Source organism: Tiliqua scincoides, chromosome 6, assembly GCF_035046505.1.
Source record: "Tiliqua scincoides isolate rTilSci1 chromosome 6, rTilSci1.hap2, whole genome shotgun sequence".
In the NCBI taxonomy this organism is placed as follows: domain Eukaryota; kingdom Metazoa; phylum Chordata; class Lepidosauria; order Squamata; family Scincidae; genus Tiliqua; species Tiliqua scincoides.
The window spans coordinates 13,308,196-13,335,207 of record NC_089826.1 but is presented as its reverse complement, the minus strand read 5'-3'; the positions used below and the strand labels follow the sequence as shown (position 1 = coordinate 13,335,207).

The following is a 27,012-nucleotide window of genomic DNA, read 5'->3' as shown; positions in this document are numbered from 1 at the left end:
TTAAATGAATAAGCTTTTATTTAAGAAATAGTTGATCATGCTAAGAGCTAACTTTTGACTGTCCTTTTCTTCACACATGACAACTTCTAATTCATTAAATGAATAAGCTTTTATTTGAGAAATTGTTGATCATGCTAAGAGCTAACTTTTGACTTTCCTTCTCTTGTTTCAGTGCTCATGTGTCCCAAGTCAACAACAGCAGCATTCCTGCTACTGGAGAGTAAGTAGCTACTTTGTTTCTTCATTTGTGTTGACTTTTCATCATTGTCCTTTTTTAACAGTCCGTCTAGTTTGTTCAGATGGCAAACTTGTAGGGGCAGTATCCTTGATGAAAGTTGCTAGTCCTTGCACAGCTCAAAATGAGGCTGTGGTTCCATCCATACGTAAACCGAGTCATTCAGATTAAAGCATGTTGCTGTGCATTGTCTTGTATACTTGAAGGTCTCTTGGGCAGGGATGGACAGAAAGTAGACTGTGACCCACTAGCCAATTTCTGGTGGCCATCTTAATGCCTACTGATTTCTGAAATTCTTACAAAGGACCAAGTGTGATGGGGTCTGATCCTGGAAGGTGCTACTTGTGTTTTTAAACTAGGGTGCTTATTCTGGATTACTTGAAACAGATTAGATATTTTAAGTGATCCTGAATATTTTGCTTCTTAAATTTGAAATACATCAGGGGGCCACCTTAAAAATAACAAAACAGACCAAGCAAAACTGAAGACTTCATGGAGGACAAGTGTATCATTGGTTACTAATGGCTATATGCTTATATATATATAATATACATATATATATATGTATCATTATGGCTATATGCTGTTTCCAGGCCCAGTGACAGTACACTTCTGAGCATCATTTGCAGGTTGCCTTCAGGCCCAGTCCTATCCAACTTTCCAGCACTGGTGCAACTGCAATGCAGCACCAAGGAAAGGGAACAAATGTTCCCTTGCCTTGAGGAGGCCTCTGTGACTGCTTCCCCAACAAAGGATGCAGTGCATGCCCCATTGGCACAGCAGCACTGGCACTGGAAAATTGAATAGGATTGGGCACTTCATCTCCTGCTTAGGGGGCTCGCCAGAGGTGGCCACTGTGGGAAACAGGATGTTGGACTGGAGAGATTGGTCAGATCCAGCAGGGATGCTCTTATATTCTTAAATCAGCCCAACCTTGGCCTAGGATTTTTTTTTGTAATGTATGTATTTTTAATGTATGCATTATGTATGCATCCACCTTTCCTCCAAGAAACTCAAGGCAGCTTTGATCAGGTTCCCAGGCAGCCTTCCATCGAAGAACTGACCAAACCCAGACCTACTTAGGTTCATCAAAATCGCCGCAATCAACCTAATGTCTTTTGGAAGCAACAGCAGTGTTTTCAATAACCTTCTGTCCAAACAAGTGTTTAGCAGTAGCCCAAGTATGAGCTGTTAGATTTTGGTCATTTTTGTGGATTGTTTGTTTGTTTTGGCTGTACAGATACTTAGAAAAGACCATTCGGTCAGCGGTTGAGCAACACCTTTTTGACATCCATGGCTCCGGTGGTCAAAGCTCCGAAGACTCTGAATCTGGGACATCATCCACCTCCTCCAACCTGTCTGCCCGGCAAAGGAGAAGGCATCATAAAGAACAGGAGGAAGCCCGAAGAAACCGAGAAATGTGAGGAATTTTTTCCTTCGTCTTACAGCAATTTTCCCATAAAGAATGTGCTTCCCACAGAGTTGAGGACCTGTCTTTTAGTTTAGATTTCTCAATTTCTGCCTTTTATGACAGGATCCCCACGTAACGAGTTGACTGTAGGTGCATCAGAAGCTGAGTGGCATCTACAAATCAGTCCATTTGTACCATGGCTTAAAATTCATTGTGGTGAACCCCTGAGGGCTGGGGGATAAGAATAGGCCCTCAGTTTGGCTGTACTTGTCATAAGAGGCGACTAAACAACAGAGTGTGGGCTTACTTGCCCTCCTCTGGGACTATTTGGCCTGAAATGGGTCTTCCAGAAATAGTTGGCGGTGGCATCATGTCACCACCAACTATTTCTGGGTGCTGTGCTTTGCACGCAATACTTCAAGCATTCAGCTTGCCGCGGCTGCAGTAGCTGAATCTGCCTGGTGAGTGGCAGCCAACAGATTCTCGTTGGCTTAGTATGCATAGGTCCCCTTAAAACTGCTTTGAAAGTTTTCTAGCCTTACCATTTGGCATTCCAGCCTTCATTCTTTGGTGTAGCACTTAACACCTTTTAGCCTCAGGGAACACAGACATTTGAGCCATTTAGTTATTTGATTTTTCTCTGTAAACCGCTTTGTGAACTTTTAGTTGAAAAGGAGTATATAAATACTGTTAATAATAATAATAATTGAGTCAAACAAAAAATCTGATAAAGAAGTAAGCATAACATTTCAATTTAAAAATAATATATTATTACACTGTGTGGGGCTGTTTTACACACTGGGCCATTCTAAAGTTTGGCCCCAAACAGACCTGGTGTCAGGTTGTTAGTAGTCACATGTGCTGCTAAACCTGAAAAAGGGGATTTCTGCACAAGGAAGGAGGGAGGAATGACGATTTGCAGGCATGGCCAAAACTCGACCCATGATTTCCCACCTGTTTGGGGAATGTTTTGTTTCTTAATCAATTACTAATAACCAAGAAGATTTATGGCTTAGATTTGGATTATTATTGTAGTTGAATTGTACCCAGGTGTATATGACAAGTGATTATGTAACAGATTATATTTTAAGAAAATAATCTATACAAATTAGTAGAAATCCTTTATTTCTGCTGCATATATAGTGTTACAAGAAAAGTAATGCAGGTGTGAGTCCTTACTTATTATGTATTTGTTTGAAAAGAGCCAAGACTGTATTTGTGCACACGTGTGTGTTTGTGTGTGTGTGTGTGTGTGTGTGTGTGTGTGTGTGTGTGTGTGAGAGAGAGAGAGAGAGAGAGTGAGTGTGTGTGTGAGAGAACGAAAACCTCAATATTTCAATCCCCTCTGCCTGCATATTAGTTTCTAAAAATAATTAAAATATCCCAGCATGAACAGTTTTTCCAGTAGATTTACATTTGCTTGCTCCATTTATGGAAGGCTTGTGTGTTCATTTGATTTATCCATGATCTGTACTTTATCCTGAAGTGATTGTCATTTATCCATACACTACCCATCAGCCTTTTCAGCCACACTAGACGCTGTGCCAGAACCACCATCCAGAGCGCGATACCATAGTCTTCCGAGACTGAAGGTTGCCAACAGAACCCTGGAGGTAGACTTATATCCATAGAGGTAAATACCAGTAGTTAGGTTTGATGCATTGATCACAGAGTGAGCAGGTAGCGTGTCTATACTTTTAACCTTTGTATAGAAGAGGCAGTTTTGGCAGGTACTGCTCAACATGGTTTAAAAAGCTGCACCTGCCAAAATTCCCTCTTCTTTACAGTGTTTAAGGGTATAGACACTCTGTCCTCCATTGTACCTGGTCACCCTGATCTATCAAGGACTGTGAAATACCCTGAGTCAAAAGTTTTTTTGCAGACCTCCACCACGCCAGGGTCAGCTCCTTGATCTGCTTTCAGGAACTTGCTAAAATAATCTGTAATGGTGCAAATTCTTTCTGTATAGGGAAGTCCTCAATAAAGAGAATATTCCTTCTGGCTTCAACAGCATTGAAGATTGTATGCTGACTGCTCAAGAAGTGGAAAAATTGCAAGAGAACAGCTCTGGATATATTGGAGAAAGGAGTAAACCAAAACGTCAGAAATCGAGCAGCAAACTTTCTGAGCTTAATGAAAACCAGGACAGCCCACTGGTAAGTGAATCAGCTAATGTAGCTTCCAACATTCTTGGGTTGAGATTTTTTGGGTGATGTTGAGCACACAGCTCAAGGCTTCATACCTATTGTTGACTAGACATAATAAATGGTTTGTCTGACTGCCCAATCCTGTGCATGTCTACTCAAAAGTAAGTTCCATTTGGTTCAATGGGACTTACTTCCAGGAAAGTGTGCATAGGATTGCAGCCTGAGAGCCCAATCCTACGCATGTCTACTTAGAAGTAAGTCCCATTAGAGTCAATGGGGCTTACTCCCAGGAAAGTATGTATAGGTTTGGGCTGTGAGTCATTTGTCACCATTAAAACAAAACAAAAAAACCCACTGCAAGCTCTCCCCCACCCTCACCCCCCATGATTCAGGTAGATCAATTAGGAGCAACCGCACAGCTTGCACTTGTTAAGGTTGTCCCTTGGCAAGCAACCTGAAGAAGAATGCTGGAACAACATCTGGTGGGATAATCAACTAGCCTAGTCATTTGTCCACTGTACCCTCCAAAGATGGAATCATTGCCATTGAATGTTGGGCCTGGTGATGTACCCCTATCTACCCCTGCTGTATTTCAAAACTAAAAGCACCATGCCATGTCTACTGGATGAGGAGTACTCTCTTTTTTCTTCAAAGACCGTAGCTCTGCACTGCATTTTGTAACCTGGAGATGTACTACTATGTGATGGGTAAGCCAGCTGATTGCAGGGAGGGAACATCAAGCAGTAGTAGACCATGTGCTTTGCATGCAAAAGGTCCTCGGTTCAGTCCCTGTCATCTCTCTTTATTTGTTTTTGAACAGCAGGTCTGGTAGCAGATGATGGGAAAGACTTCTCCTTGAAACAACAGAAAGCTTTTACTCTTAGGCAGTACTGAGGCTAGATGGCCAGTGGTCTGAATCAGTGTAGGACATGTTCCTGTGTCCCCCTCTTCTGCTTGCTAGGTGATGGTTGCTTCAACCTGCAGTTGGTTTCCCTGGCTGCTCATGTCATATCTTATCAGCAGACCGAATAAATCATTATTCTGCCTTCATCTCCTTTTTACATAGCTGGACTTTTATGGGGAGGGGGGAGTCCTGGCATAATTCTGTGTGGTAGTGGATGGGGAACAAGAGCAAAGGAACATAGGCTGTTGGAAAGAAACAGACAAGTGGCTTGGGCAAGTAGGTGTGGGCATCCAGCCCTGGAAAGGTTGATAAAATCATACTGCGCATGAATAATTTTTCCTCGGCTATGACTGCCCATGTTTCCAGTGTCTCAGATAGCATAATTTTCTGTCCTTTGAGCCTGAGTGATAAATACAGGTTTGTGACATATTTGATTTGCTAATAATATTCCTTGCCTTGGCATATGTTGGCAAACAGCAGACAAGGGGGACGATGGAGAGGGTGATTGGAAGACAGGATTAATCTCTCCAGAGCTTGTCACTTCTTCACTACAGCTTGCTAGAAATCCCTCTTTGACCTTCACAATGGAAGATGACTGTCCATAGTGACAGGGTGTGAATGTTGCTGACGCACCACCAACGCTGTCCTCCTGCAGTAGCAGATATCATTTATATCACATACCATATAGAAAAACACTTTCTAATCCAATGGATAAATGGGGTAGCCTGCAGTGCAGCAGATTCCCTGGAACCGGAGGTGTTGATAGGGGGTGAAGGGGTGCAGGTTGCATCGGATGACATGTACGGAGGGGGTGACACCACTATGCTCCAAAATTTTCAAAATCTTGGTATTTTCAAATAATACCATTATGTTACGTATCATTTGATGTGTAACTTCATGCAGAATGCAATGAATCAAATCACGTTGAAATATCTCTATTCTATCAAAAGCTATAGTCAAAAAACCCGCAGGGGTGGGGTGATGATAAAGACCCCTGCTCTAGCCTGATGCTAAGACTCAGGCAGTGTGGGCTTCAGCGGAGAATGCAGTATTAATATAATTTCTGGGAACTTGTTGGGGAGGGGGGCTGTGGGGTGGCCGAAGAGATAAACGGAATTAACGACTGGGTCTCCAAGAAGCTGAGGAAGAAGGTGTTATGGTGTGGCCTGTGGAGAAGAGGCTGTTAGGAAGGGAGAGAGAGGCCCCACTTCTGAAGTTTGTGGTTCTCATAGAGATAGGTGAAGAACCTTTTGTTTCACATAGCTTTTAATGAGGGTGTCACCATTTCTATAGACTGGTGTCACCAGCCTATAGAAATGATGGTTTTATCATCATTTATCATATAAATGATGGTTTTATCATTTTATATTGTCTTTTATTTTGTAAGCTGCTTTCAGCTCCTAGTACAATAGAAAGAGGGGGGTGCAAATCTTTTAAATCAATAATGGCATGAAAGATGAATACAGATTATGTGCTCCTGGCTTTATCTGTCATTTAAAAAATTATTATTTTATGTTTCGCAGACTATGGAAGCTTTTGGTTCCTTGAGACCTGTGGAGAGAAGAGGACCAGATGACATGGAAGTGTTATCTGAAGACAGGTGACATGCTTAGAAATTATTCTGGCCTATGATTTTAACGAATCTGATATCAGTGAATGTCTATGTACTTTTGTGATTTAACCACTGATTTTAAGCCAACTTTTATTAGCATAAACATTTCTCTTGACTCTAGATTTCATTTGTCTGTAGACATCTCTCTTGAGAGCCATGCACTTAAGCTGCTCTTAGTGTGTGGATTTTAAAATTGTGATAAGAACAGCTTTTCTTTAAGAACTTTGAATGTGCTTTTATTAGGAATTAGTAAATTGCAGATGGACCTTTTATATTTTCCACACATATCTCCAAAGAGGGCTTGAAAATGTATACTTTAGCCTCTTGAGTTCTAAGAAATATTTCAGAAGTAAAACCAAACCATTGATTGCATGGTCTGAACTGAGACCAACTGACAAAGATTTGCTTGCCTACAGCTGCCAAACCAGGATCTGAAACCATGGTTTGAGGATGTTTGCAAATTGCAGTTTGGGTAGTTTGTGGTTTGGTGTTGCATCTGAGACAACAAACCGAAGTTTGGGTTGTTGCTTCACCATAGGAGGCTGTTGCTTTGGAATAGCACCTAGGGATTTTCAGGGAAGGCGAGAGAAGAGGTGAACTGCACAAGTTGCAGTTTTCCTATATGTCTGAAATGCAAATAGTCTCTTGAAGTTTAAACCAGGATTAGCACAAGCCGTGGTTTGGTTTTGCAGCTAAACCGACCTTGAGGCTTTCAGTCATCTTTCTAAAAATGTAGCATAAGCAATACCTGTCACTGCATTCAACTCTAAATATGCTCCTTCCTTTTATTATGACATGATTTCAATCTGAACTCTTTCTTCTCTTTTGCAGTAAAGACAATGAAAATGAAGGTGATTTGTTAAGGCTCTGTCAGGTTAGTACCAATTTTTTTTTATTTGATCTTTGGGAGGCAAAGAAGCACACACCAGGGGAAGAACGAGATAGTGATAGGTGGGGGCAGAGCGGGCAGATCAGTGGGGTGGCACTGCCACCTTCCTACATCACTGGAGACAACTGCTTTACGAGCCTCATGTCTGGCCCTGAGACTGGCCCTGAGACAGAGAAAATGATTGACCCATGATGATGATGATGATGTTGATGATTTATACAGTTGTGCCTCTCTGTGCGGTCTCTCTGACCCTTTTTCCTGAAAAACCAGAATTACTTTTCTAAGGCTTTCTGGAGGCCTTCTGGAGCACAGCTCCGGTTGTATTTGGAGGGTACAGGTCAGACCTTAACGGGGGTTGGGGAACCCATGTTGAGTCAAATCCATGATGCAAAATCCAAGGTTGACAAGGTTGACAAGGTCCAACCTGTGTACTGCTATTCAACAGCAACTGTTACTCTGCACATGCCTGATCTCAGAAGCTAAGCAGGGTCAGGTCTGGTTGGTACTTGGATGGGAGACCGCCTGGGAATACCAAGTGCTGTAGGCTTCTACCATAGTCTTTCGAGACTGAAGGTTGCCAACCATTAGTTTACAAAGCGGTTTACATAGCAAAACGAATCAATAAATGGCTCTCTGACCCCAAACAGCACACAGTCTAAAAAGAGATGGGGAAGAGACACCAGCAGCAGCCACTAGAAAGGATGCCATGCTGGGGTGAAGGGGGACAGTTTCTCTCCCTTTGCTATTTTAAGAGGACACCACTTCAAAAGATGCCTCTTTGCCCTATTAGCAGGGGCATCACCCAATAAGCTTCACAGCCAAGTAGGGATTTGAACTCAGGTTTCCCTGAACCTGGGCCAGCGCTTTAACCACAGTACCCTGCTGCTAATTCCCTTACTCTCTGCGCCGTTGTTGAGTTTCATAAAGAATCTACTCAGGAGGGGCATGTGATTCATTATCTCACTGTGGCGTGAGAGTAAGTCATACTCCTGATTTTGTTTTTATGAAGTGACTGTTTCTGTTTTTTTTTCTCCCGTACATTTTCCCTAATCTTGGTGGACATTGTTGCACACATACACATCCTTAATGCTTTCTTCTGCGAATTGAAATTTGTTCCTTTGCTTTGGGGTTTAGGGATTAAGAGAGGCTAGCCGTACAGTTAGAACGGGAACTCTTTGTTCCTTGTCAGTTCTGTTTTCCTTCCTTGTTTGATTGTTCCTTTCTTACAGTCTTTAAGGAAGTTGCCTTTTACATATTGTTCCTTGGGTATTGTTCCTTGGAAACTTGGGTGCCTCTCTATGGACAGAGATGGCGATACTTCAGGATTTTGTTCTTATGTAAGGAGAATTGTACCTTTATATAGCAGAAATTTATATAGAATACAGTTTCACTTAGAGTGGTGTGCTAAGTAACCAGAGCTGTGTGTACTTCTTGCCTTACAAAATTCTGTGCCACCACAACTCAAATGTTGTGATCTCTACAAATCATATGAATTTGCATAGAGTTGCTTTTTTGCGTAATTTATTCTGCTTTTGCAAAGTCTGAGAAGGGCCAGGAATCCTGCAGCTCTGCCTTCTAACTGCAAGAAAATCTTATCAGCAATACTTTTGGGCTTTGTGTTTTCAAACAAATAAACAGAACAGCTGCTAGGACAGATACTGCTTTTTCATAGTATACTGCTTTTTCATACTGCTTTTTCGTTCTCTGCAATCCAGTTCAATACAGTCTTTATCAGGGAAATAGTGATTCTTTCTATGAAGCCACTCAGTGAAACTGCAGCAGTTTGTCTGAAATTACTGTCCTTTCACCAGCCATTGCCCTCACACTTATTTGTAATAACACAGGCCAGCACTCAGTTTGTTGTAAGACCTTTTCTTGGGTATATTTGGGGTGCTGAATTCAAAAATGGCATTGGTCTTGCCCAATTGGCATTCCAGAAATGTCCTGTTTGTTCAAACATCTTTGACAACTAAAAAAGGTGTTTTTCGTATGCCTATGTAATCATAAGGACTAGAAACTTGCTTTTTTTAAAACACAGAATTCTCAGGAAGCTGAATCCTGTGGCCAATTCGACATTTTTATTCTTATAGCACTATCAGTGTATAACTTGAGAATGGAGAGCATGGGTCCTGACCCTGAGGGCTTAAGACAAAGCAACAGAGGAAAGGAAGGGCAACGAAGGCAGGGAAGGAACACGAAGCTGTTTCAGCCACACTTACTTGAGCTTGGTTCCAGTAGGGAAAGAGGCATTATGTCAAAAGATTAATGGGGAAAAGTGGATTTTACAAAAGGGTTTGAAGGAATTAAGAGAAGAGGCATCACACAAGAGTTTTGAGAGGCAGTTCCAAGCACAAGGGAAAGCAGAGGAGAAAGCGTGGAGATGGTAGATGGTCATGGAGCTTGAGAGATGGTAGAAGGTCATGGAGCTGGAGAAACAAAGGTCATGGTCAGGAGTGTAGCTAGATACTCTGACTTTCTGTGTTTGTACAGTTCTGAAAATAGACATCATAATAATAATAATAATAATAATAATAATAATAATAATAATAATAAACAACTTTATTTATATCCCGCCCTTCTCCCCAAAGGGACCCAGGGCTTACAACATGTTAAAAACAGATTAAAAACATAATTTAACAGCAAATAAAAATGTATTAAAACACATTAACAGATACCATAAAAAGTCAGATAAAAAGAGCAAAACGCAGCAAATCATAGAGGAATCAGGCCTGTAAAAATACTAAAAGATATAGAAAAGATGTTAAAAAGGCCATGAACTCAGAAGGCTTGTTTAAACAAAAGGGTCTTCAGGTCTCGTCGAAAAGTCTCAAGAGAGGGAGCCATTCTCAAGTCAAGGGGAAGGGAGTTCCATAATGTTGGTGCCACTACTAAGAAGGCCCTATTTCTTGCCGCCACCCCACGTATCTCCTTAGGCACTTGTAAAAAGGCCTTCTCTGATGACCTAAGAGGACGAGCCGGATTGTACAAAAAATACGATTCAATCCAGTTTAAGGCTGTCGTGGGTGGCTCTTATTGGTTGGACTGATAAGCCCTCTAGTAGCCAGAGAAGCTCACTTTTATATGCTGCTCTGAATGCCTTCAGGGAGGGAGCATTTTTTTAATGCAATAAATAGGCAATAAACAAATAAAATAGTAACCCTTGCATCACATTGAGAAAAATAAAATCTAGCTTGAAATATTCCAAGGTTCCACTCAGTGTCACACTGAATTCAAGGACTAGACATGGCCTCTTAAAGCAAACCTGGGGGGGGGGGAAGGGTGAGATGATAAACTGTGGTTTTCGGAATGGTTGTATAAATAATATAAAAAGCAGTAGGTATTTTTGCCGCAGGAAGAAACACAGAATTTACCCCAAATCGCATTATCCAAGTATTATGAGGTCAAGAGAATGTTACATTCTTCTGGGGTAATTTTAAATTCCTAGGACCTTCTAAGCCTGTTGCTTAAGGGAGCTTAGGAACATACCTTTTATAACAAACAACTTTATTCAGAATTAACAAATAAGAACAGGCTTCTTTGGCTTTTCTCTGCCTATTCTACCTTTAGATGGGGATGGAGGAAGTAGATGGAAGGAACTTGCAATTTCCCATAGTTTAATGGTGATTGAGTTGCCAGCATTCTTGGTGATTGTGAGCTGAGACTGGTGGCTTCTGTGCTGCTTATCCCTCTTTCCTTTCATCCTCTTCCCTCTCTTCTAGACATTGAACCCCAGTCTCTGTGCTTTTCTTATTGGGAAAGGGATTGAAAATAAGATAGAGGCTGATAAATCCTAACTTGTGCTGGTGTAGCCAAGCTGCATGGCCTGCGCTGTATCCAGTGCAGGTTAGGAGGTGACTGGAGGTCTCCTCGGGGTAAGGGGATAGTTTTCCTCTTACCTTGAGTTATGCTCCAGACTGTCCTATGGGGCTACTCAGAACTCTGCCAGCTTGGTGGAAATCTAAGCAACCCGGTGTAATGTCGGACGTACTGGGACAGGGATTAAGACACAGTGGAGGAAGGTTCCACAAATCACACCTCCATCCTGGGCCTGTGCCACTCACCAGTTCCACCATCCCCCTGTCCAAAAATGCCTCCTCCCCACCTCCAGAACACCCTCCCGTCATCCTCTCCCAGCCGCTTGGCCTTTATATGCATCTGTGGTTCAGCTGCTCTCAGAGAATCATGCACAGCTCTGGTTGTCCCATCTTAAAAAATATATTGTAGACAGGAAGAGATGTTTGCATCCTGGACAGTCGCGTCCTGGTCGTTGGCGCCCCAGACATTCACATCCCACTATAAATGGGCAGCAAACCCCTTGTTATAGATCCCAAGTCTCTTATCCCAGCCCTAACCCTACTTTTGCATTTTAAAAATAAAAAAGTACATCTAACATAAATATACATACTGTATGTTGGAACAAAAATATCTGAGTTGCAAACAGAAGGGGCACAAATGTCCAGTGCTAGGATGCATTGACCAGGGCACTGTGGCCCAAGTCACTGCGTTCATCCATCCACAAGTGATGTGGAGCTAGTGGGCAGAAGGACCAAGTATCCAGTGATAGAGCACAAGTGACATAGTCCAGTCTCTTGGTGCCCGAGAGATTGACCACAGCCCTCAAACAGGGGTATAGGCATAGCAGATGATAGATTGGCTATTTCTCTCTGTCCTTCCCTTGTAGTTAACACAATCAATGCTATTCCTGGTAGCTGATATAGTCTGAGCATCCTGCAGCAAGCATGAATGTGCTAGCTATAAGCTGCTGCGGGGTAGAAGGCCTCTCCTGCTCTTATTGAGCACGTCTGGATAATCTCTGCCCTTGGTAGAGACTGTTGGCTTTACTGGTAACCCTCCCTTCCTACTCCCACAGAGCCATCCAGGCAGGAGAGGGGCAGTGCTGCAGATATATAGAACTGCTTGAATGTAAGTTGCACCTGGCAACCAGAAGTTACAAAAAAATGCGTACAGAAACCACAAGTCGTTCATGTATGTTTAAGAATCTTACTGTAGTTTAATGACACCTCCCTCGGGTCTAAGCTGGTGCTATTCTTCAGAAAGCCTTATGGATTATTCATTGCATTAAGAACTGCATGAATGAGCAAGTAACCCAAACCGTGCAACCGTTTATTGAGAGAGCTCAGGATCTGCTGCTATTCCAGACCGTGTAGTCGACCAAACAATGTTGTGTAGTCCAAAATAAAGCAAGGTTGTAAAGATGTTCCCATTTGGGCTGTGCCTGCTGTGAAGGAATAAGCTGAAATGCAGTGGCTGTTGCAGAAACACATTTAATTCTGCAACATTCTAAATAAGCCTAATGGCAGACTGTGCATCTTTACCTTACGGATATTTTGTTTACTTTTTGCTGAAGAAAATGTTCTGGATTATGTTCTTAGTTGCTATACCCCAGATACTACTGTAAACACACACATAACCTTGACCTGCTCTTCTGAAATCACTTTGAAAGATCATTGGCAATCCTAAATTACAGGGATGTGTTAACACAAGTACAGATTAGGGACTGGTACAGTTCGTTTTATGGGAAAAGGGGATAAGAATGTTCCTGCCTGCTCCCCAGTGATCCCCAGGCTGGGGTTTGGGCACCCCTGGTCTATACTATCAATTATTATATACTTTAATTGAGAAAAAAAAGGAAATAGTTGTGCAGTTGACTTTCAAGCAGATATTTCCTTTCATGTTATTTCATGTGCCTTCATGTTATTTGAGACTCGCAGCCCAATCCTACCTAACTTCCTGAATGGTGATGCAGTCGCACCAACGTGATGTCTGCTGCATGCTATGGGGGAGTTTTGGCCTCCAGAGGCCTCCTTGGGGGGAAGGGAAAATTTGTCCCCTTCCCCTGGGGTATGTGCCCGCTGTGCTCATGTGTCAACTCAAACCTGCTCTACTGATATCACTGGCACAAGTCTGCATGGACCTGTGAAGGTAGATAGGACCCTAGAAGGGAGTTAGGATTTGGTGGTCACTGCTGCCGCCAAACCTGCCCCCGTCCTGGGACTGATCCTCCTGTTGCCTCCCCATTCTGACCTCTGCCCTGTTCCACTCTCACCGCCCTCTCACCCCAGCATGTCCTGCCTGCAATGCACTGATCCAATGTGCAGATCACTGCTCAGACTGCTCAGACTGCTTTGGTGATGTTACTGTAACTTTTCCCCATAAGAATAAACAACTATTCATTTATATGAGAAAATGGTAAGGTTCCATTTAGGGACGTGATTGTGTCGTGGGGGCTAAACTTTCTCTTTTTTTGCCAGAAGGCCCCAAGCAATAAGAATGACATTTGTGAGAGGTAATTAACACTGTTGGTAATTAGCATATCCACACAAAAAAAAAAAACTCTATTCTGCACCCAAAATATAGGGCAGAATCTGTATCTACTGACAGTGGAAGTCAAGACTTGGATTTCATGCCACATCCAAATAACCCACATATATTAAACTAATTGCTAGAGAAATTTGGCCCACAGTTAGAGGATATACAGAAAGTAAACAATCAAATCTCTCTTCTTCTTCTTTTTCTTTGCTATCTTATGCTGCTCCTATTTTTACTGGATCATTTTGTATGGTTAATTACCTCTCACAGCTTGTCCCCATGTAAACTCAGGCTCTGAAAGAGCATTACAATATCTAGGATTGTCCAATTTTCAGTATCAGTGCATCCTCTTGCTTATAAAAGGAAGATATCAGGCCCACAGGCTTCTGATTCTATTTCTTGATTTTTATAGAAGTAGGATTGCACCTGTAAGATTCAGCTCTGGGCAGCTTACTTGGAAGGAAGCCAGTGGGACTTTTTTTCCGAGTAAGCATGCCAAATATTGAGGTGCAAAACTGTGATCATAAGCTCATTTCTTGGATGTAGGTTCTGTTGGAATAAGTGAGATTTGCACTTGAGTACACTTAGAGCGCAATCCAGACCCCGGGATGGGCCGGCGCAAGGCCCTTGCACCAACCCAGAGGTGTCGCAAAAGTGCCATAAAGCACTTTCACACCACCGTTCAAGGAGGGAGGCCAGCACAGGGACGTGCGCAGGTCTTCAGAGGCTCACATGGGCCCTGCTCAGTTTGCGGACTGGTAAGGCCATGTCAGCTGAGGCAGGCCAGCGGGGGGCTTGGGGAGATGGGGTGAGGGAGTGAGGAGGCGTTTTGCGGTGAGGGGAGGGTGGGTGGTGGGTGAGCCCATGGACAGGCTGCAGCCAAGCGGGAGGTGGGGCCAGGATCCAGTACTTGTACCGGATCCTAACCCCAGTCCTGGGAGATCTGGAGCAGCCCTGGGCTGCTTAGATTTGTACCACCTCCTGAGGTGGCGCAGATCTGAGTAGTCCTGTTGGAGCTGCTGCAGCATTACCCGGGGTAAGGGGGATGCATTCCCCTGGGTTGAGCCACAGGCAGCCCCAACCTTGCTCTAGATACGGTAGGCCAGCTGGCCTCCTCGTTCCAGGGCGTGTTAGGATTAGGCTGTTAGCTAAGTTTAAGCATATGCATTGCTACAGAAAATTTGGAAGTGAAAAAATGGGAGAATTAGCTAACAGTTTTATTCCAAATTTCATTAAAATACAAAAGGTTACAGAGTTGACCAGTGATGGTGAACATTTAGGGCTTGGTGTGTCAAAAATTTGGAAAATGCCTAACTTGGCTCTGCTGGCATGTCACCCACCCACCCCCCTGCCCCAAACAAAACAGAAACAATTTTTTAGGTATTAGTTTATTTTTTAAAAAAGAAATGCACCATCCAATCACATGTGGTGCTATCTGTTTGCTGCTATCTGTTAGGTGCTGTCTGTGGTGCTATCTATAATAATTACAAAAACCAAATACGCGAAAAACAAGCTCAGTTGTTGCGTGTTGGGGAACACTAGCATGTCACCCAAAATGTTGTGGCATGTCATTTTTGACACACATATCGTAGGTTCGCCGTCAATGGGAATGGACACGTGGAGAAAAAAGCATTTCTTAGTATCAGTGTATCTGTTTTCCTACATATCATGTTTAACTAAAGAACAGATAACACATGTGGTTCCTTTGCGCAGTTAGGATAGTAGTGGGTTAGTCCAAAAAAGGTTGCTGGCATGGATTCTTCTTGCTCTTTCTGTAAGACAGTTTTATTCATTTTCACTTGCACAGTTAAAACTGCTCACACAGTTTTAACTGTGAGGAGAGGCCATGGCTCAGTGGCAGAGCATCTGCCGTGCATTCACTTGCAGGACCTTCCACGTTCAACCCCTTGTTGAAGGCACATCAGGTAGCAGGTCTGGGAAAGACCTTTCTCTGGCCTGTGGCCCTGGAGATCCACTGTCAGCCAGAGTAGTCAACAGCAGACTGAACAGGCCCCAAATCCTGACTGTGTAAGGTGGCTTCAGGTGTTCAGCTAGTTGTGTTTCTGCCTATGCAAGCTCTGTTATTTGTGTAGCATTTTTCTAACGTGGGGCTCGTATCTATCATTTGTAAGAGGGGCTAGGAGATGGCATACCTCATTTCCTGCTCACCTCTCCAACGTCAATGCCACTGCCTTCCCACTGCCTTCCCATTCTGACCTCTCCACTGGCAGAGTTGCAGCAGCATTTGAGCTACGTTGGCAGTGGCACGTTGCTTTTCTGGCACCGAGCCAGCACCCATGGTGCATCTGTCTGCAGGTGGACTTCTGTGCCAGTGTAGCCATTGGTGCGGCAGCGTACATGAAGATATACTGACATATCACTACCCTAGAACCATTTTTTTTTCTTATAGAAGAGTGATGCATTGCACGTAGCTTGGTGACAAACCCCCTCCCCAGACTGAGTTTTCATCGAGTTCATTTTGTGGCGAGAAAGAGTTCAGTTGATCCCTAAACTCAGGATAAGAGCACAAGACACATAGCAGAGCCCCAGAGCAATGAGTTCTGTGTACACAGACGCACAGCACATCTTGAATATCTTGTGGATGAGCTGCAAGGCAACAGAAAGACGTGGCTCTCTGCTTCGGCATAAATTATAAATCACCTACTCGGCAGCTTTGTGTTTGGGGGTGGGGCAGGGGTGAGAGGGGGTGGGTGGAATGGGAAGCCTTCCAGCTTCTGGCTGATTGCCCAGGGCCCAAACGGCTTCCAGTTGTGAAATGCCAAAACTCTTATTCCAGTGTGGGTTTGCGCAACGCTGGCCCATAATATCCCAGAGCTCCTCCATAAATAGTCCGGCTCTCCCCCACGCCCAGCTAGAAAACAACCACAGGAAACCAGGGGACATGCAGCCAGCCCCGCTCAACTGGCACTAATTGATCTAAGCTAGCACAGCTTGCTGAAGAGCATTTGTATACCATTCCTTGCTTGCGCTCTTTGTCAGGCAGTCCTGAGAGGCGTCTAGTAGCAGCGGCGTCTACTTTCAAAAGACACTCGGTTGCTACCGCAGCCTTAGCAACCGTGACACTGTCTGTGTGTGTGTTTTTTTGGCTCTGCTGATTCTCTAAAGTCATGCACATTTTGAGGGAAGAGGCTTGCCTTGCCTTGCTCTCCCTCCCTCGACATCCCGCTCAGTAACCAGAGACCGTATCGAGGGCCGCAGCCTCAGGACTGCTTGCTGTGACATTCTAGCAGGAGAAAGTTTTTTTGGGGGGAAAGGATATTTTTAGAAGCAAGAGCAACCAACTGGGATTGACAGTCTGCTGCGCCAAGAGCTTGAATGCAAAGCTGCAAACGCCAGAGAGCATGGTTCTGTAGAGAAGAAGGCGCTTACTTTTGGCAAATATTTATATATATGCTTTAAAACGAAGAGAAAGAGAGAGAAGAAAACCACCTCTGAACGTTGCAGATTTTTTGAGTGTCTGTTTCTCGTTTTGTGGGACTGTTGCAGAATTCAGGCATGAAGATCCAGGAGCATCCCAGCATTCCTGAAGCCAAACTGCAGAGGAACCAAGAAGCTGATGGCCAAGAAGAGACCTTTGTATCCGAAGTGCCTCCACTGGACCTGTCAGCCTTGTGCAGCGATAATAGCTGGGAAGGTAGGTGATAGAAGCCTTCTTTCCCTGTGAGATTGCATCCCTTTTTCCTTTGGGGAACGACCTCAAGCAATAGGATCAAAGCTACGCGATTATAAAAAGTAAACTTTTACTGGAAAGGATGTATGGGAAGGTCCCTTTCTGCTTGGGTTGAAACAAAAGAAAGCAAGTGTTTGGAAAGATCTTGCACGGGTTTGTGTTGCAAATAATCTGGGATGCTGTTTCCCAGCTTGGCTGGGCAGAGATGTTTTGCATTAGCAGTCAGTAATGGCTTGCGTATGTCTGTCCAGGCATGGGGATAAAAACACACCCTAGTAGCATAACAGTGGGAGAAAGGAGGAAGTGTGTGGAGTGAGGGAGGAGCACCACTTTCACTTGCTGGTATATGCACATGAAAACTGTGATCGTATTTCTAAATTTACCAAAAAGAGAAGCCAGCGTGGGGTTCTCCTTCCAGCAAAATTTTCATTTTGTTCTGCCTAAAACGCAAACCAAAATGGGCTATTTGTCATTGCCCCGAAATCCAGATCCTGGGAATGCACGCTTGAAAGTGCTGAATATCTTCTAGGCTAAGGTCCTTCCTTTTGAGACTCTGCCACCTCTTTTCTTCTAGTGTTGCCAAGGGCAGCGTTTTATTAAATCCTTATATTTGGTGACAGAGGCAAGGGGTTGATCTCTTCTTGCCTGTACAGCACATCTGCCCAATTAAGTACGTACGTCTTCAGAATATATTAAATATAGTCAGATGCAATAGCTAATTATTCAAACTTGCAGTGCCAGCAGCTGTGGGGGTTCTTGACTGAACACTCCAGGTGACAATAATTTTTCTTTCAGCAAGCTAATAATTCCCTGTCCCTTACCATCTAAAGTGTGTCACGTTAGAGACCTCCAAGTGGCCTTTGTTTCATTACATTTCTTTTACGTTGGCCGTACTCCAAAAAGGGACTGTTTTAGTTTCTGTCTCTTCAACGCTGACCTGGATGAGGTTTCCTCTTCTCATTTCCTGTGAATCTACCTGTGAGCGCTGAACCATTTAAATTATCTTCTTCTTTTGAAGCATAGATTCAAAATTTAATCAGGGAGCTGAGGAAGGAGAGGCTTAGAAGGCAAATTGCACTTACGGTATCACCTAGAAATTGCCACATCGTGTGATGTAAATTCCCCTTTATATCAGGAAATTTAAAAGGGCAAGCTGTTAGCAAAGTTCTTTCCAAAGGGTGCTTTCTTGTCCTCCTTCTTTGAAGTCTACTAGATATAGTAGGGGAGGAGGATTATGTAAGGACTAAGATGTGCTGTCAGTTGCAATGTTAGGATACCATTTTGTAGTCTCAAAACAAGGGCAACCAGAGCTGACACCCCCATTGTTTTGTATGTCCCATACTGTTCCCTTCTTCCCTCCCCTGGAAGACTGGCATGGTGCTGGGGGGAAAGTGTGACTGGAACCAGTGCCATGGAGTTTTAACTCATCACTCACTGCACTGCTGCTTCTCACGCTCTTTTGAACATGTTCCTGAAGCATGGGGACTTCTGAACAAGAAATGTGATAATAACAGTTTGCAAATCGCCACAACTTGGGAGAGCTTCCATCAGTGTGTTGAAACAGAGTGTAGTGAATGTTTGTACACATTAAGCATTCACAAGAGTGACTCCTAATAAAGTTGGAGCCCAGTCAACCTGCGCTGATTTTAACCCTGGATAAAAATTAAGAGGCACCTGCCAATTGTTCATTCCTGTCTTTCTGAATTCTTCAAGCACTTTTTCTTGTGGAGGACAGAATATTTCTGATTATCATGTGGTCCTTTAAAGCATTTAAGGTGCTGATTTTATAGGGTGTGTTTCAAATATGTGTGTTTCCAATTTCTAATGTAGAATCAAAGAGTACCAGACTTCCTTGCATTAACCCGATCCCCTAGCCATTAGAAAATTTAATTTTATATGTAGTGATTATCAACCATATACTCAAAACAGGATTAACCCATTTCTGCCCAGCCCACAAGTATACACATTTGATCCCTATTGCGTATATGCAACGTTGGGCAGGAAAGGCTTAAACAAAAGATAGTTGCAGGCTGAGTTCCCTCGGTCCCTCAACCAGAGTATATCAGTCCTCTTGAAATTTCTTCCTGAAACAAGCTGGTTTATTGTGACATGAGCCTTAGTAGTCAGTAACCTTCTTCAACAGGCTTATCTAATGCAGTTAAAGAAATTTGTTGTATGCTGGTTATGCAAAAAAGTTCTGTTTTCTTCCATGTAGAAATAAACTCACCAGAACATGCATCAATAATTTCTACTGGTCGCTTTGGGAGAGGGCGTCTTTTTTCCCCCTGGCCACAGCTCTTTGGCGCCATTCCACCACCACCACCCTCTGGCTCCTTCCTTGGTTTGTCACATGCATGTTCCCATCCATAAGGGAGCACATCGCAGATACATCACAATGCTTTGTAGTGTCTGATGTCACTGCGTGGCAGATGAAACAAAAGGGTTAATAATTTCTCAAGGAATGTGGCAAAGCTCTCCAAAACGGGATTCACTCTTGAGCAGTGCTGAAAATGTTTGCAAAAAAATGGAATCGTTTCAGTTTCAGTCCTTCTGTGTCTTTAGTTCTATACAATTGCTTTCATTTACACCATGTGCAGTTTTATTGTGGACACACATTTTTGTGAGCATGGTGGTGTCTGTGTATAGTAATCATCTTAGGCTGAAATACTATACACACTTACCTGGGAGCAGTGGCATAGCTGGGGGGGGCAAAGTTTTGCAGGGAGCCCATCCCCCTCTCCTTTGGAGCTAAGCATACACCTCTGTTTTGCTCTCCTCACCTGGAATAGCTCTAAAGGGGAGGGGGAGGGGCCCCTTGCACACTGTGGTGAGGCTCCCTGCAAAACTTAGTGCTTTGCACCTCTTCTAGCTACATCACTGCCTGGGAGTAAGTTCCATTAAACTCAGTGAGGCTTATGATCAGACTTGCATAGGATTCCACTGCTAGATCTGCTGTAGTGAGGTGTTACCTTGCAGTAAATCACCTGTATATTTCCTTAGTAGGTGTGAATTAAATGAGTTCATAAATAGAGTTCATTCAACAGTGCTAGGGGCCCTGAAATTAATCACCCGAACTCCTGAGTTTAGGGAGGATCGCACATGGCAGTATATTAGCTCAAATGCTTTTAATCGCATCCATATTGACAACACTCGTCTTTTCTGGGGTATTTCATTAAGAGTTAACACTGTCATGTGCACCTACGCAGCAAAGTAGGTAGAACAGATGGCATGAAAATGTGATAAGCTGCAGCCAAAGTTTCTGAACAATCAGTTTTTACAGCTATGAGGTGTGAAATGTCCCCTGCCGCTCTTTCCCAGTTGCTTGTTTTTATAAATGCATCCCAGATGATGATTAGAAGTAAAATTGCAGAAGATATATGGTTAATTTCCAGTGGAATGAATTATGTGGTTGTGTCTTGGCTTCAGACTGTGCTGGCACTTTTATAAGCGCACGCAGCTGAACCCATGGGAACTGCTGGCAGATCAGATCAAAGGCCCATCTAGCTGAGGACTCTGTTTACAACAGTAACCAAGCAGAGACCTCTAGGAAGCTCATAGCTGTCCCCTATTGTATGTTCCCAGTTTTTGACACTTGTAGGCCTGCTGTTCTGAACATGAAAGTGTCATTCTTAGCTAATAGCTGTTTGTTGATAGACGAGTGTTCCACTGCAGTTCAGCTAAACCTTCTTTAAAGTATTCTTTAAAGCTGCTGGCCATGAGCACATCCGTTATAGAAAATTCTGCTCTGAAAAGTACTTTTCAAAATAGTTAATCAAGTCCAAATTCCTTCCTGTTTCTGCAACGGATTTCTTCCAAGCAACCTAAGATCCCACAATTTTTCAAATGGCCATTTAGCGCTATCTAGGATGAATGTCAGAGGACTGCAGGATGTTTCTGTCAGAGGGAATTTTAGGCCTAGTTTATGCATTCATCAGAATCAAGCAGTATTGCTTTTTTCTCTGGGACATACCTGGGCAAGGGTGCAGGGTGAAGATTTCCCTCCTTCACCAGAAGAAAGCAACTTCATAGAAGTTATGGAAAAATGCACATAGAAAAATGGCACCCTAGGAAGGTGCCTGAACCCATCTCCTAGATATGTCATTTTTCTGCATTCAGGGATCTTTGTCTTGGAGGTACATTCAGTCATTCAGCTGGCCATCTGCATCCTGAAACAGTAGAACCAAGAAAAGCTATACCCCTTAATTCTTCTGAATATATACACTGGAATGTATAAACTAGTTTTATTAGAGGAAGTATAGCAGAGAAAATCTGACAATGAATTATTGCGGGGAGGTGTGTACACACTGCAGATACAGACACAGACACAGACAGAGTAATATATATTATAGAATATATATAATTTCTAAAATCTTAAGACCTGGTGATAAACCCAGTGGAAGTTCAGTATCAAGCCCTTTATAATCAGGAAAAGCATTATCTTCAAAGCTCTTGCAAGACTTTTGCAGCAATTCCACTTTCTCCCAAAGTTCTCACTTTTGGGAGCAGTTGTTGTGCTTTGACTTCAGCACTCCCTTTTAGAATTACAAGTTCAAAGCCATAAATCTTTAAACCATTTAATCCTGTGCAGCTAAGTAGGAGCACGCAAACCAGCTTAGTAAACTGTCCCAATGCAAAATATTTAGAGTTCTCTTGCTATCTGGTGGGAATGGTCACAAGGCAAGACGATTCCTTTTAGTGGGTTCCAATAGGCTGATCACCCTTCATTTGCTAGTCTAGTTTATTCCCTTTCCCACTCCCACAGCTCAAACGGATCACACTTTGTACTTTTAAAGGAAACCAATTAGATCAGCTTTGTGCTTTGTAGTGCAAGTATCAGGTGGGAGCATCTAGTGTCTTGCTATGTGAAAATGGTATTGGTTAAATCTGATTTTTTAAATAACATTGCAGAACTCAAGGAAAGGAAGAGGCAGTATGTTGGGGGAGGGGTGTAAATGCTGCTCTGTGAACCTTTTAAAGCAACAGAAACTCTGCTTCAAATGCATGAGTAGCATAAGGTGTAATGATATCATAATGGAAAAGTCTTAAGGAGAGCATGCCCGGAAGGCAAGAGTGAGTCCTTGGGCTGGCGGAAGATCTCCATGGATTGGGAATTGGAAGGACTGACGTGCGATCTGAGCTTTTGGGCTATCCCAATAGGTTTGGTAATACTTGCTGTACTATTGTAATCTCCCAGCAGTTGTTTTACAGAGCCACTTTAAACTGAGTATCTGAGTCCCTGTAAAAAGTGCCTTGCGTGATTTATTCAGTGTCCTGGGCAGAGACTTTACCCAACCCAGGAACTTTACATTCCTCAACTGTAGTTTCTGTAGATTGCTCCTGGACGTGACAGCCTGTGGTGTCACAGAGCTACAACCAATGATCTTGTATCATAAATCAGATTATGGGATGGTACCTTCAGTGCCTTTTAAAAATTAGAAACAACAATCCTAAAGTACCGTTATCAATCCAGCGCTATCCCCTAAGTAACTGCTCCTAGTTTATACAAGATAACTAGGAGCAGTTACTTAGGGGATAACACTGGATTGATAACAGCGTTAGATACAGCAAATCCCAAAATAATCCTGAAACATTGCACTGTGGAGTATTTTTGTTGACTGCTTAGACCTCGTATAACACTCTCAAAAGAGCCTGTGTTCAAATATATTGGAGAAGAGATCTTTTTTTTCCCCAGATGGAATGCTCTTGCTGTCATATTTCATTATTAGTGTGTAAGAGATCTCCTTGATGTTGGTTGTTTTCAAATAAAATACACTGACTCCAGGGAAAAAGTATGTGTTAGAGAAGCTGGGACTTTTAGAAATTGTGGAGAAGAAGCTTAGGAGGAAGTGGTTTTGACAGTGCCCTACTGCAAGATAGTCTGCACACAATTCATCCCCATACCAAAGTTTTCCTAACTGAAATAATTTCACATTCTTCCCCAGAGTGCACCAGCCTTCCTCTCCTTCCCTCCCTTGGTTGTCTCTCCATGTCAGTATAGTCTAATCCCCTTGGGACAAGGATCTGTCTTTGTCTAACGCCCTGTATGCGTGGATAATACTAGATAAATAACAACTATGGGTGGTGCCAAAATAGCACTTTCTAATGTGGGGAGAATCTTGACTTGAGCGACAGTATCAGCACTGAGGTGTTCTATCAAATGTGGGTCTCTTGTCTGGACAGTATTTCAATGCTAGAAACATGGTTCTGTGAATGAAACTTCCCAATACAGGCTTCTACAATATAGGCTTACAGCCCAATCCTATCCAGACTTTCCTGGGAGTAAGCCCCATTGACTCAAATGGAACTGACTTCTGAGTAGACATGCATAGGATTGCTCTGTTAGACCCTTCAAGTCCTCTGGGTTTTTTGTGTTTTGTTTTTGAATTTGTGAGCTTTTAGGGTTTGTCATTCCACTATTCAAGCAATTTTCTCGTCTGGATTATTATTTTACTCTGATAGACTCCCAATTCTAACAAGGATCAAGGACCAATAAGAAGTGCCTTATAAGGGTCATTCCAACATGTGTACTTAAGATGTTCCAATTCCAGGGATGCCTTTGTAAGGGGTAACACACACACACTCGTTGCTCAAGCTGTGAGATGACACACAGCTACCTAAGTCAGGCTTGTGAACTGGTTGTCTTGTTGTTTTGCTTTACTCAACCATGAGGCTATCTTGGAGAGCCAGGTTAACTAAGGACTAGCAGTTTAGATTCTATCATTTTGTGAAATTATTCAGCTCAAAGAGGTGAGTGAATTTAGGACTGTTAAACTAAGGGCTCCATCCTAACCAGCTTTCCAGCACTGGCATAGCTGTGCCAGGGGGCCATGTGCTGCATCCTGCAGTTGGGTGGCAATCATGGAGACCTCCTCAAGGTAATGCAATGTTTGTTCCCTTACCTCAGAGTTGCATTGCCCTTATGTGAGTGCTGGAAAGTTGGTTGGGATTGTGGCCTAAAGATGACAACATTTTTCATTCATTGTCCCCTCTCCTGCTTTGGTTTGCAGAACCTGTCCCTGCCTTCTCCTCTTGGCAGCGTGATGGCTTGGATTCCGACGAGGCCCGTCTCTCTCCTCAGGCTGGACGCCTGATTCGCCAGCTACTGGATGAAGACAGTGACCCAATGTTGTCACCTCGTTTCTATCCCTATGGGCAAAGCCAGCAGTACCTGGATGACACAGAAGTGCCTCCTTCCCCTCCCAATTCACATTCGTTCATGAGGTAGGTAGGTAGGTCCAAAAGTGTGTCAAAGTGACCTCCAGGAAGACCAGAACCAGCTCTTTTTAATGCACTACTGTGGCCTTGTTTGCACATGCAGAAGAGCAAGTTGGGAATGAGGTGGCAGATTGGACTGTACCACTTCATACGACGGGGGTGGACTCTTCCCCATGTAATCCATGCAAATAGAAAACTAGCATGTTTGGGAGAGAGAGATTCTAGCCCAACCCACTCTTTCCCTTGTTAGTTTTCTATTTGGGAAGATGTATTTTCCATTCAGAAATCGGATGCCTTACCTGCTGTCTGAAATGATGCAGTTCGTTCTACCATCTCAGGTCTCTGCTACCTTTTTTGCCATCAATGTGAACTAGGCCTGTGGCTAAAGCCAGTGGTTCCCAAACCTTTTTGACTGGCGGCTCCCTTGACCTACTGGGCCATTGACAATGGCTTCCCAGTAGGGCCGCAATAGTATACATTGTATAGGGCAGTGGCTTTTTCATGAGGATTCCACAGTTCCCCTGGTTGGTTTCCATGGCTCCCCGGGGAGCCCCAGCTCACAGTGTGGGAAATACTGGCTGAAGCTATAAAGGCAGCAGAGCAAGGTGAGTGGAATGTAGTACTTCACGCTAGAGGCAGAGGAGCATATTTGTGAATCTTCACCAGGGGTGGTGGTGATTTTTTTTTTTTTAATGCGCCCTGCAAGTAGAAAAATAATGTATGGGAAGTAGGCTGGGCTAGAATCTTTCTCCTTAGTTTGATAGATTTTTCCTCCCCACACAGGAAGTGTTTAATTTGGGGAGGGAGGGGGAAAGGGAGATGCAGCCCATTATCTCCTCAGGGTTGTGTCTCACAATTTGGTGTGTAGATAGGTGTTTAAACACATCATCAGCAACTTTGGGCGCAATCCTAGAAATGATTTGGGCCAGTGCAAGTCCCTTGTGCTGGCCCTGGAGGGTCGCAAACGTACCGTAAGGCACATTTGTGCCTCCTCAAGAAGAAGCCAGGCCGGTGCTCCGAGAAGCGCTGGCCTGCGGAGGCTGATGCAAGCCTCCATACTGGCTTTTACTCTCTGAGGCTTGCGTTGCAGGCCGACACAAGCATCAAAGATAGGTGGGGAGGAGGCGGCAAGGAGGCATTCTTAGTTGGGAGGAGGGTGGGCGGGCGGTGGTTTTGTATGTCCTGTCCATACAAAAACTAGCACTGGAATCACCACCTCAGGGAAGGAACTGTTTGTTTGCATTGAAGCTTGGTGTTAACAGTTTCTGGTGTTGCACCTCAATCAGTAAGCCTCTTGGACTGCTCATCCTGTTGGTGCATCTGCGTGTGCAGCAGTCAACACAGGGACTAGTACTATTCCACATGGACTGTGCAAATTCTGCTTCCCTGACCCTCTCAAAACTGGAAGTGCCAACAAAGACTCTTGAGACTTGTTACTTCCCCCCCCCCCAAAGAAATCTATTTAATTATTCTATACAGTACATGTAATGTTCAAAGTGCTTAACAGTCCCTATCATATTTGCTTTTGCATCAGTCATGTGAGGTTGGTCACTGTTGAACCCACTTTGCAGAAGAGAGACTGAGGAGGAGAGGGACTTGCCAAAAGCCATGAAGTGAAACCTCAGAAGTGCCAAGAATTAGAACTCCCAGATTCAAAAATCCAGCTTGCAAGTCAATGCACTCTCTTAGTTCTCTTGTGCAGTGTGATATACATTTTTGTATAAGAACAGGACTAAAATCTGTCGCACCATCCCTCCATATGTAAGCAGTGACTTGTTTTGATGTCATTATTACACTCGTGGAATTTATGATCTTGGTCATAAAATGTCCTTTTTTCCTCTGTACCTCAATACATTTGGCAATAAGATCATTGCTTTCATAACAGGAGAAGAAGTTCTTCTTTGGGCTCTTATGAAGATAACCAGGAACATCTGACACCAGCACAGCTGACCCGCAGGATTCAAGGACTGAAGAAGAAGATCAGGAAATTTGAAGAAAAGTTTGAAGAGGAGAGGAAATACAGAGTAGGTTTTTGACAGACTTTGTTTATCGCTCAGGCAAGGCTCCTTGGATTTAAGGTTTTGTTTTGCCTGTTGCCAAAATGAAGAGGCTTGAATTCCTTCAAGGACTGATACCAAAGTGAAAATTTGCTCTGCTGGTAAAAGAGAGGATGTACAAGTGTGACTCTTCTTTCCATACTTCTGGTGTCTTATGCGAAGGGGAGATGAGTGAGTCACCCTGTGTCAGAAAATGGGTAAGTTCCCCCTTTGCACAGGATGCCGGAACTGTGGAAAGAGGATGTTCAAGTCTCTTGTGCTGTGCACCTTTTTTTCCAATCATGCACAAAGACGCTCTCAGAGGCCAGAAGTCCCCTGGCTGTTATTCAACTTATGGTGGAGCAAATGAGCTTCTTGAATGAAATCCGTGGTTTCTTTATTCCCTCCTCCGCACAAATAACATTTACCCCTCTTCTTGTGTTTCTCCTCCCTTACAGCCGTCGCACAGTGACAAAGCTGCCAACCTAGAGGTGCTGAAGTGGACAAATGACCTGGCAAAATTTCGGAAGCAGCTGAAAGGT

The 27,012-nt window shown here is 43.5% G+C and overlaps 1 protein-coding gene across 4 annotated transcripts in view; it reads left to right on the top strand.

The window, feature by feature from the left end:
- The window catches only part of FAM13A (family with sequence similarity 13 member A), a 147,036-nt gene that overhangs the window by 105,813 nt on the left and 14,211 nt on the right, over positions 1-27,012 (top strand). For 3 of the 4 annotated variants that reach the window (XM_066632116.1, XM_066632119.1, XM_066632117.1), the window contains 9 exons: positions 173-220; positions 1,476-1,655; positions 3,616-3,802; positions 6,221-6,297; positions 7,141-7,183; positions 17,036-17,183; positions 24,227-24,440; positions 26,320-26,458; positions 26,929-27,010. In XM_066632116.1, the coding sequence (XP_066488213.1) occupies positions 173-220; positions 1,476-1,655; positions 3,616-3,802; positions 6,221-6,297; positions 7,141-7,183; positions 17,036-17,183; positions 24,227-24,440; positions 26,320-26,458; positions 26,929-27,010 (1,118 nt within the window). The remainder of the gene's footprint in view (positions 1-172; positions 221-1,475; positions 1,656-3,615; positions 3,803-6,220; positions 6,298-7,140; positions 7,184-17,035; positions 17,184-24,226; positions 24,441-26,319; positions 26,459-26,928; positions 27,011-27,012) is intronic. The other variant, XM_066632118.1, reaches the window with a different exon arrangement.